Source organism: Dama dama, chromosome 16 (genome assembly GCF_033118175.1).
Source record: "Dama dama isolate Ldn47 chromosome 16, ASM3311817v1, whole genome shotgun sequence".
In the NCBI taxonomy this organism is placed as follows: Eukaryota; Metazoa; Chordata; class Mammalia; order Artiodactyla; family Cervidae; genus Dama; species Dama dama.
The window spans coordinates 16736036-16748162 of NC_083696.1; the positions used below are offsets into that span (position 1 = coordinate 16736036).

Sequence of the window (12127 nt, forward strand, 5' to 3'; positions counted from 1 at the left end):
ATCCAATGATTAAAATAATTCAAAATATTTTCAATGTATTTTAAAAATCTTGTTTATAGAGAAACTGTAATTTCTCAACACTGAACAAAAATGGAACCTGCAACCCCATAAAATATTTAAGAATTTTTAAATGTTTCTCCAGAGTTCCATGATTCATGAAAACAAAATGCAATAAATGAGTCACAGTTAACATATATGAAAATTAATCAATTTCTTTCCCATAAAAGAGGTTTTCCATAGCTCCTCAACATTAACAGATGTTCCATTTAAATAGTGGGCTAACTAGGGAACATGGTCCTCCAGTGATACAGATGTGTCTGAAATATGTAAAACTGTGCCAGTATTGTATTTACACACTTGTCGCTAAATAAAGCTTTGAAAGATTTACTCCAAGTATGTAAGGCTGGTTCAACATTATAAATTAACTAATTTAAACTATTACATCGGTAGAAGAAAATTCAAATCATCAGAAGAAAAATTATATGATGTGAATCAATAGAGGGAGGAAAAAATATTTTACAAAATCCAACGTTTATTCATGACAAAAGCTCTCAGTAAACTAGGGAACTTTGCCTGATAAAGAATATCTACAAAAAAAAAAAAAACCCAACAGTTAACATCAGGGTTGAGAAACTAGACACCTTTCCCCTAAAGCAATGACATCCCCTCTCTCCACTCCGATTCAACACTGTACTGGAAGTTCCAGTTAATGCTGTAAGACAAGGAAAAGAAGTAAAAGATATGCAGGTTAGGAAACAAGAAATAAAACTGTCTTTGTAGATGACATGACTGTCTATGTAGAAAATTCCAAAGAATCAACAGAAAATTTCCTGGAAATAACAATCTTATAGCAAGGCTGCAGGATAGAAGGGATGAACAGGCAGAGTGCAGGGGAATTTTAGGGCAGTGAAACTACTTTGTATGATAATGTAGTGGTGGAGACATGATATTACACATTTACCAAACCCACAGAACTGTGTAACAGAGTGAACTCTAATGTGAACTACGAACTTCATTTAATAATAATTTTTAAATATATTATAGACATTAGTCTATTACTGGAACATAAGCAATACAGACTACTATTCATTTCTATGGGAAGACATCATGGGCATTCATAAATTTAATATGCTGTGCCCTGACTGCATATGAGGAAGTATAAAGGCCTGTGGCATGTAGTAATTTTGTAATTTTGCTGAGTTAAAACCTGTACTGAAGTCCTAAGAGGCTTGTATAAATAAAATACCACTTAATCTGTAAGTGGGTCCAGCTAACTCCCCACAAATCTATGTCTCAAATTTAGCTATTAAAATCAGTACAAGAAGAATGTACTGGCAAGAAGATTCTTCCTTATGAATAACGGCCCCCAAAGAAAGCAAACTTGGCAGGTAAAAAGAAAATCTAGATATTTTAATTTAAATTTTACTTAATTATTTCTTATTTTAATAAATATTATTTCATGTATATTTAATTTATATATATTTATATATAAATACATTTGTATTTTATATTTATCTAATTAAATATTTATTAACATTATTAATAAATTACTGATTTATTTATTTAAATTTGAGTCATATTATTAAAAAGCAGAGACATTACTTTGCCAACAAAGGTTCATCTAGTCAAAGCTATGGTTCTTCCAGTAGTCATGTATGGATGTGAGAGTTGGACTATAAAGAAAGCTGAGCACCAAAGAATTGATGCTTTTGAACTGTGGTGTTGGAGAAGACTCTTGAGAGTCCCTTGACAGCAAGGAGATCCAACCAGTCCATCCTAAAAGAAATCTGTCCTGAATATTCATTGGAAGGACTGATGCTGAAACTGAAACTCCAATACTTTGGCCACCTGATGCGAAGAACTGACTCATTTGAAAAAACCCTGATGCTGGGAAAGACTGAAGGTGGGAGGAGAAGGGGATGACAGAGGATGAGATGGTTGGATGGCATCACTGTCTCAATGGACATGAGTTTCAGCAAGCTCTGGGAGTTGCTGATGGACAGGGAGGCCTGGCATGTTGCAGTCTATGGGGTCGCAAAGAATCGGACAGGACTGAATGACTGAACTGAACTGAAAAGTGGTATGTCAAATATTCTGTAATAACCTACATGGGAAAAGAGCCTGAAAAAATGGATATATGTATATGTATAACTGAGTCACTGTGGTGTATGCCTGAAACCACACAACACTGTAAACCAACTATACTTCAATATAAAATAAAAATTAAATTGAAAAAAGAGTCGTATGTCAAATTAAAAGTGATTTGAATCTAATGCAGGGGAAGTTCACCCAATATCCTATATAGAAGTAAGAGAAGAATTTCAACAAATATAGGAATAAAGTTCAGGGAAAAATGAAAGGTGGTAAACTTGTAATGTAAAAATACTAGAGAACGAAGAACTCTCTTAAAATGAGAATGGAAAGCAATTCACAGCAACTTCTATAAAGCAACAAATTGTGTGGACACTGGTGTAAGAATTTTACTAAGGTTCTTCTCTGCGGGAGAATGTAAAAGAATAACTAAGCAATGTAAAAGAACACTGTCAGAAACATGTTTCTCTTCTTGGCTGCCGAAGCTCAGAAAGGAGGATATAAACTCTAAGTTTCAATGAATGAATAATGGCTTAGCATAGAAGAAAATGATTATAATTATTATCATCCATCATTATCACTTCCAAGTTTCAGACTCAGGTAAGTCCACACCTCGTTACTACACATAATGCAGTGTAGAGTTGATTTGTGTAGTGTTTACAGAATGAACTATTAAGGGATGAAGGTATTCATTTTTAAGTTTATCTGACTGCATCTTCTAGGAAATTTTTATGCTATAGCAGAATATAAGAAATTAGTGATATGAGTTCACTTTTCATAAATTTTAACAACCTATTATACCTTCCTTCAGGATGAAACTTCTCCACAAAAAGATTTCTTGCTTTTTATTACACCTCATTCCTTCAGACTGTCTTAAGAGTTTGCAAAAGAGGAAATCCTAACTGTTTATGCAATCTACTTGACTGTCCAGCAGATATGGCCTAGGTTTGTTAAGCCATCACTGAAAATCCAGAGAAGGAAAGTAATGGTGAGAAGATTGCTTTTTCAGTAGCTTTTTTTTTTTAATCAAAAAACTACTACTCATGCATATATTTATATATCCACCACTCCTGACTCTCCTTCTGAATTTAGAAACAGTGTGAATGAAAATATAATGGTTAGCAATTCTGAGAGGCCAATTTACAGGTAGGCACCCACTGATAAGTATGTATACTTTCTTCTTCTACAATTATGATTTCTTCTCTCATCTTTTCCTTCTCTGACCTCCTCTAGAACTTCTGATCTATACCATACAAGTTAATACTTCACTTATGTTACCATAATTAGTTCCACTATAGTTTCTTGACTACTAACTTTGTCTTTCCAATCATATTCTAAAGTCCTGGACCAAATTCTCAGAGAAGAAAAGAATGGTTTCATATGATTAACACTCTCTATCAAAAACAGCTAACCTCCAAGAACTGTAAGGCTGTAAGTAAAACGCTTCACTTTCCAGAGATTTCCTGATCACCATGTACAAACTGTTTTAGCTATGATCTTAATTAACACTACTTGACGCTAGTAAAAAGAGAATAATAACCAAAAGGTCCTTAATTGGCTCTTTCACACATGTGAACAATAATAATAAAGTGGGACTCAATTTTAAATGGTTTCAACTGCTGGAATATCATCATACTAATACTCTAATAAACCAGTGTGGACACATTATTATTATAAAACTCCATCTGAACCAGAAGCCACCACAACAACGGTAATAACAACAACCAACATTCATTAGGTGTTAATAACTATGTGCCAGGTGCTCTTTCAAGTGCTTTAGATGTCTCAATTCACTTAATCTTTATAAAAATCCTAGAAGGATAACATCATATTTTAAAGATGAAGAAAATGAGGTGAAGTTAAATAATTTGTTGAGGCTATACAGCAAATAAGAGACAGCCAGAATTCAAATCTAGGATTGGCCCTAAGACTCAGCGTTAACCATTAACGGTACATTGCTTCTCTTTGCCAAACTAGCGACAAAAGGTGTCCTGTACTAGGATTCTGAAACTGGAATTTTTACTATCAGTAAAATAATTCTCTAAAAGTAAAGACTAGCAAATTCAGTTATTCCTTAGCTGAAGGAAGAAAAAAAAAAAAATCACACTATATTTCCTTAATATTTAAATTCTAATGTTCATTACAAAAAAATCTTGAAAGAAAAAAAGAGGTTTTATACATAACTTTATATGTAATATATGTACTAACTTACCTGGCAAAAACTTCAAAGTCTGCAATATCTGTCTTTCCTGAGAAAAATCCACCATTAAATGAGTCATGTTGTCACTGACCTTTGGTTTCAAAGAAAGGCGAAAGGCTGAAGCCATTGTTACTCTATAGCAAACACAGACATAAACATTCTTTTAAAAATAAAAGAATGGGAAGTATCACATCATATTTAATTTATAAAGTGACAGAACTTATTTCTCCACTCTAGTGTTTTCTGAAGCTATTAACAAAGATAACAAAACTAAATAGAAATTTGCTTTTATAGCTTTTGAAAATTAACTTTAAAAAATGTAAAATGTTTTTAAATTTAAAGACATTTAAATAACCTTTAAAGAACTTTCCTCCAGCCAGTTTTATAAAACTTCATAAAAACACAAAAGACTCAAGAGACAAATATCCAAGACAAATAATCTTTAACAGACTCAACAGTCATATGAATCTCTGTAAACTCAATCTGACTTCCTGATGCCAGCCTCACTCCTTTTCATATGCCAAATAATGAACTGTAAATACACCCTGAATCAAACACTCTGCCTAATCATCACAGCTATCCCACGTGTCCTTAAATAAAAGTAAAGTACACTGGCCAAATACTGTATTGTTTTGTAGGTGCTAAAGAAAGGCTTTGGATGAGGAAGGAGAGAAGTGAAATCACAATTCTGAATACTATGCTAGAAGCTATCACTCTGATGTATTAACATCAGCTGAACGCAAGGAGACAAGAAGAAACAGCCCTGTGAAACCATATGCCATGGAAACAGTAGGAACTCAATCAATATATTTTAGATGAATGTAGTATACAAAACAAAAAAGAAAGAAGCCATACCAGACCTCATTTTACCTAAAGTAAGGGGAAATCGTTCTGTCAATCAAAACTAGAGATTAAAAGAAGTTCCCATACTCTATTGTTATTTTAGATCAAACTTCAATTTTTCATATTATAGTAGATATCTACATACATCACAAAGTAATTACCCTTATTATCTTTGGTCAAAGAATGACACCAAAATACTATTCAGGACCACTGTCCTCCTAGAACAGAATCTGGGAGAGGAAGAAAACAGAGTTACAGGAACAAAAGGAATACCAGGCCTAGTCATTCAGATCTACCAAACTACCCTACAGATCAATGGGATGAAAGGTATTAAACATGTGGCTGTATTCAGTTACTTTATTAGGAAGCTAGGAAAGTAATCACTTTAGTAGTAACAAAGAGTGAACAATAGTTGATCTATTTATCAAGAAGAAAGTGCTATGAAAAGATCACTAATCATTAGAGAAATGTAAATCAAAACTACAGTGAGGCACCACACGTCACAATGGAAGAGCCATCATTAAAAAAGTCTACAAATAACAAATGCTGCAGAGGGTGTGGAGAACAGAGAGCCAGCCTACACTGCTGGTGAGCATGCAAACTGGTGCAGCCACTACGGAAGACAGTACAGAAATTCCTCAGAAAACTAAGAACAGAGTTCCCATATAATCCAGCAATCTCACTCCCGGGCATATATCTGGACAAACTATAATTCAGAAAGATACACATACCGCATGTTCATAACAGCACTATTCACAATAGCCAAGACACAAGACAACCTAAAAGTCCATAGACAGATGAATGGAAAAAGAAGATGTGGTTCATATATACCACGGAATAACACACAGCCATAAAAAAGAATGAAATAATGCTATTTGCAGCAACATGAATGCAACCAGAGATTATGCTTAGTGAAGTCAGAAAGAAAAAGACAAATACCATATGATATCACCTATATGTAGAACTTAAAAAAAGACACAAATGAACTTATCTACAAAACAAAAAGTGACACACAGACAGAGAGAGACAGACTTGGGGTTGGCAAGGGGGAAGGGGAAGTTGGGGAGGGACAGAGTGGGAATTTGGAGTTAGCAGATGCAAACCTGCACATGAATTTGAGCAAACTTTGGGAGATGTGGAAGACAGAGGAGTCTGGCATGCTGCCATCCATGGGATTGTAAAGAGTTACTTAGCAAGAACAAGATGCAAACTATATACAGAGAGAGAATGGATAAACAACAAGGTCCCACTGTAAAGCACAGGAACTATATTCAACATCCTGTGATAAGCCATGATGGAAAAGAATATAAAAAAGAATGTATATATGTGCAACTGAGTCACTGTGCTGGTCAGCAGAAACTAACACATTATAAACAATTACACTTCAACTTTTTTCTAAAAAAAGAAGAAGGTTGTACTATATTGAAAAACAATTTATGGAGATAGGAACTCACACTTAACTGAATGCCAAGTATAATGCTGAGTATTTCACACATTATTACTTTAAGATCTTGGTTCTCAATATACAACATCAGATTATATCAATAAGAAGTTAGGAACAAAGGCTGTATGTTCTTTCCAGCTCCAAGTATCTTTTAAATTAAAGACTTCTTTTTTTTTTAAGTTTAGTTTTAGTTGAAGGGTAATTGCTTTGTTACAATATTGTGTTAGTTTTTGCCACAGATCAACATGAATCAGCCATATATATGTATAGGTCCCCCTTCCTCTCCAACCTCCCTTCCACCTCCCACCACAGATTTAAAGATTTCTTAAAGAGCTATATTCAGACAGGTACTTAGTAAATACCCACTGAATCAATGAACGGGTGTGAACTTGGTTGCTTCTAACATGGGAATTTAAAAGTTTGTTGAAAACTGTTGAGAAAAATATGTGAGAGTATTTTAAGGAATTTAAACCTGAAACTTTATCTATAAAACTTGATTTAATCATGATGGTCTCTCCTGTAATAAATCATAACAGAAAATAATATTTTTATATGTATATATGTATAACTGAATTACTGTGCTGTACAACAGAAATTAGCACAACACTGTAAATCAACTATACTTTAATTTAAAAAGTATCAAAAACAAAACAACAAATAAAAGCATGTACACCTTTCAGGATAAATCTGGGCCATAAAATCACTATGGCCTCAAAGGGAAAAAATACTCTCTTAAAACACATTAAAAAAGCTTATCAAAGCCTAAAAACAAGTTATTTTCGAGACAATGAAAATTTCAGTCTCCACAAATAAAGTGAGATGTATAGCTATGCAATAATTTTCCAAAAGACTGAACTTATTTTTATTTTTATTCATTTTTTTGAACTTATTTTTAAACTGAGTATATTTAGACAATTATGCTTCAAAGCCCAAACGCACTACCTAAAAATCCATATATAATTCTCTACATTACAAGATTCGTGTGGTTAGGGATTTTTAATTCACCTGGCCTTTCTTGGTTCATTTTTAATAGTACAAGCTGAATACAGAGATCTCTTCTTCCTAGTTTTATTTTTGCCAAGAGAAAACTGCAAGATAGTAAGAATGAACACAATTTTTTCAAACTACCTACTACATTAACTTGATTCTCTCTTTCATGATCCCTTTCTTTCAAGAACTAGTAACTCTTCACAGTAACCTCAATTAATCATCTTCCAACTTGACTAAGCACTTGGAAGCCTATACTAGTGATTTGTAAAGTTCTAAAAATCTATGTATTATCTTCTCATCATTTCTTTAGGTTTTCCTGTCACTCCTGCCATTTCTTCTGTATAATATCTATCACAGAAAGTAAGTACTGACTTCTCATAGATACTTTATTTTTTGATTGCCTGCTCAGCTATGTTACACATTCCTTAAATAACACTTCTGCTCTCTTATAAGGAAGTAATTCTTTCTTCCCTTAATGAAAATAATTATTTTATTAGGACTATATGTTTATTTTTGTACTAAAAATACCAATATTGAATTCTAGAAGCTTGCTTCCTGGAAAAGCACATAAAAACTGTATCAGAGAAACCTGAACATTATGAAGCTAAAAAGCCAAATTTAAAAAAATTAAGCCAAGACTCAGAAATGTTCCTTACACAGGAAGTACAAACTTTGCAGGTAGGAAAAAAAAAACACATACTCTGAAAAACAACAGCAACAAAAAGAACAAAAAGATGGAGCTTGCTCTGGCAGAAAAAAAGGAACTTTGACTCCTTTGAGATCACCTGGATACTCTGGGTATTGATGAAATGAATCCAAGAGGTTGGTTTTGGGCAGAGAAATCTAGACTCACTGAAGAATATTCAGCCATGAACACTGATCATAAAATTAAATTCTGACAAATCAGGATAAAGAGAAAGTCAGGGGTAAGCGCAGACTCTGGGAGGCACAGAACGATATGGATTCCCAGGACAGGAACGAGAGAAGATTTTGCAAGGTTTTTCTCAAAAGTCTTTAGGCAGCCTAAAATCTGATTAGGAAGTGACTTCTAATCTAGAAAATCAGGGACCAGAGGAGAGTTTAATGGAGGAGGTGGCGAAATGAAGGAATAATCTAGCCACAGTAGATGATGAATTACTTATAGCAAAGTCGAGCAGACACAACCCAAACCTCATCCAAAAAACTGAACTACCTACCATCCATTCCTCATACAGCCAATACTTTTCACCTTAAACTCTCATAATCTCATAATCAGGATTTATAAGAATAACCCATGTCTTTATACTCTGATATAAAATATACAAAAAATACTGTATAGCACAGGAAACTCTACTCAATACTCTGTAATGACCTATTTGGGAAAAGAATCTAAAAAAAGAATAGACATATGTACATATATAACTGATCCACTTTGCTATATAGCAGAACAAAACATTGTTAAGTCAACTAAACTTCGATAAAAATTAATTTAAAAATGAAATAAAACATACAAAAAATAGAAGAATTATTTGTGCTAAGAGTGCTATGAAAGTCAGTGTGAATCTTGCCTCCAGTCAAATAAGAGGCCACGAGAAAAACACAAGTCTTCAGCCAAGATTAACAATAGCAACACTGGTTTTCACACAATATATAAATAATAATTTTGCGACTTATCTGATGAATAACTTCACCTAGGACTCAGAGTTGTGCTTTGAAGAGCTATGCCTTTCAGAGAATTTCATAATCCTCAAAGGAAGAAAGCTTAAGAGTGACAATCTCACTACAGTCAATGCTCAGCGACTAGCCAGGCAGATCAAAACCATCCCTTCTGTGATAACCCAATCCATAACTGCCAACAGCTCCTTTAGCCCTCTAGTTATTCTTACAAGTACTAAATTACCTTTCCTAATCCTGGCCCTATGAATGGTAAAGACCTTTAAGCCAAAGTCTGTCATCATTTTCTTTTTCTCTTCCCACCAACTAGACAGCAGTGGCATCAGAAATAGAAAGAGATGGCACCAGGAGCAGGACGGAATAAGAATACAAAGGTATTAAATAGGAGAGCAGTGAAGTAGCAGTGCTTTAGCTCTTGAGGAACAATGCTGTAACTTTTCATAAAATAAGACACGCTTATAAAATTTAACAACAAAATATGCATTCCAGGAATATTTTTTACATTATTCAAAATGGTTTCCCATCTACTAGCATAGCTAATTAAGGACTGTACTAAAACTACATTATATCAGAAATGAAATTCTTCTGAAAGCACATAATTGTCCAAAACTATATTTTTAAAAAGTCTTGCTGATATGTTATTTATTCTAGAATATAGGCAGAAGATGCTTTTTCTTTTTTTCTGTACTTGGCCATTAGTTATTTTTAACTAACGAGATTCTAATAAGAAACTGAATTTCATTTCTGACTTCAATGTTGCTACTTTAAAAAAATGTAGGTTTTATATCATACCTATCCTTGATCTGTCTGGCAGCCTTGGAGCAAATCAGGGAGAAGAGAAAGAAGGCAGTTAGTGCTTTTCATGCAAGTTTCATTGGCAGTGACATGCAAGAAAAGTTAGGATAAAATCCCTGGAACAGATTAGTTCATTTTCACCAAAACAGATTTCCTATAATTTGTACAGTTCATGTCAGCTTGCATAATATGATGTTAGAACTATAGAAAATCCGGTCCCCATAAAAATATATATCACCTTAAAATAAGGAGGGAAATTAAACACTTCAAACTAATTTCAGATGACTGTAAATTTTTTTTCTTACCTTAAGATTATCAACACACACCTCCACTTTCATTCAGTCTGATACTCTTCAACTAGAACACTCAATCTCCTTCATGGGGCACACATTTCTATGCATTCTGATGGTTTTCTTACATATTTCAAATCTGCTCTCCAAATTTTCTTCAGAGATCTCTTTCACCACTTCATAATGGTTGTTCCAAGTTTTCTCTATTTGCCTCCACATGGGCAAGGACTTTGTGTTCTTAGAGCTTGCCTGCTAACATATAAAACTAGGCTGCAGTTCTACAACCCTTTACCCCAAACAATGACGCTGTAATGGCAAAAATTCAGACAAGGAGAAACCAAAGAAACACTTGCAGCAATGGGTCTTTCCCTCAGATGACTTCATAAAAGCTGCCAACTTAAACCTATACTACTTTAAGCTATCTTTTTTTCTTTTTTTGAGAGTTCTAGCACAAATTTAGGAAGAGGGCACAGCTATCATTTGGAACTGTACATCTAAGAAAAGTGATGAAAAAGACAGGCACTGCTATCCCCTTTAAATCTACATACCATATAATAGATCCAACAAAAGTTTTTTCCCCTACACTGAGAAGCATAATTAACAACACATCTGATGTAGAAGATGGCTGTTAAAAAAAAAAAAAAAAAGAAGAAGATGGCTGTTATGCCTGACACTCTATGCCCAGTGTCCAGCATAGAGCTTGGCGCATGGTAATAGTTAATAATTAGTCTATTTAATTGAACATTAATTAGATGTATATAGCAATGCTTCTCTGTCTCTTTTCTTCAGTTCTAATATTGTTCTTACTTGGTACTGGTCATTTTTACACCTAATCTAAAATATTCTGGTCTGCATACCTGTCTACTGCTTTACCACTGCACCACCTGGGAATATTTTAGATAATTTTACAATGTCAGAAACAAAAGGAACAGAACTGAAATTTAGAAGATGAGTACATCACACAGTTCCAGCACTACCATAATCAATTCCATGACACTGTACACTAATCAGGCTTCCCTGGTGGCTCAGCGGTAAAGAATCCACCTGCCAATGCAGCAGACATGGATTCAACCCCTGGGTCAGGAAGATCCCCTGAAGGAGAAAATGGCAACTCACTCCAGTATCCTTGCCTGGAGAATCCCATAGGCAGAGGAGACCGGCCAGCTATAGTCATGGGGTCACAAGGAGTCAGACACAACTTAGCAACTAGGCACACAAACATTTTAACAATCTAATTAATTCTCTGAAATAGAGGCTGAATTGGAAAGAGGCAGCAAGGGGAAAGTTAGTTAAAATCAGAGCATTGATAAACAGCAACAAAAAATAAAAACATATCTGTTTATGAACCATAACTGCCACAAGAAAAATATACTAATATTGAATGCAGCAAAGGCTAGATGTCAATTTCACATTTTCCAGAGATTTATCTTTATTTTGATTTGCAGTAAAGCCCAATAGAATTCCCAGTAAAAATGTAAATGCCATACAACACTGAGGAAACTTTTCAAGTTTTGTCTATACATTCACACTGTTTCATACTTCAGATTTTCCTATTAGATTTGGGGCAGATAATGTTGTAAGGTTTTCTTGAGAGAATCTGAAAATGACTAGGGGGCAAATATTTAATATTTTTTACATTATATGATTGAGACTTCTACCTTCACCCCAAAAATACCATATTAAGAAATAATAATATGGGAAATGAAGGGAGCTCAGTCAGAGAGTAAATAAGAGTTTCAAAGTGCTAGTTTCCCTTAGACAAAAAAAAATCAGATAAAAAAAAAAAACCTGCATAATGGTTGATTCCAAACATCAGAAGTT

At 34.0% G+C, this 12127-nt stretch overlaps 1 protein-coding gene across 10 annotated transcripts in view; it reads right to left on the reverse strand.

Moving 5' to 3' along the window:
- Nucleotides 1–12127, reverse strand: part of FSD1L (fibronectin type III and SPRY domain containing 1 like) — a 61721-nt gene that overhangs the window by 25134 nt on the left and 24460 nt on the right. For 9 of the 10 annotated variants that reach the window (XM_061163499.1, XM_061163491.1, XM_061163498.1 and 6 more), the window contains 2 exons: nucleotides 10014–10036; nucleotides 4304–4425 (listed from right to left, as the gene is read on the reverse strand). In XM_061163499.1, the coding sequence (XP_061019482.1) occupies nucleotides 4304–4425; nucleotides 10014–10036 (145 nt within the window). The remainder of the gene's footprint in view (nucleotides 1–4303; nucleotides 4426–10013; nucleotides 10037–12127) is intronic. The other variant, XM_061163500.1, reaches the window with a different exon arrangement.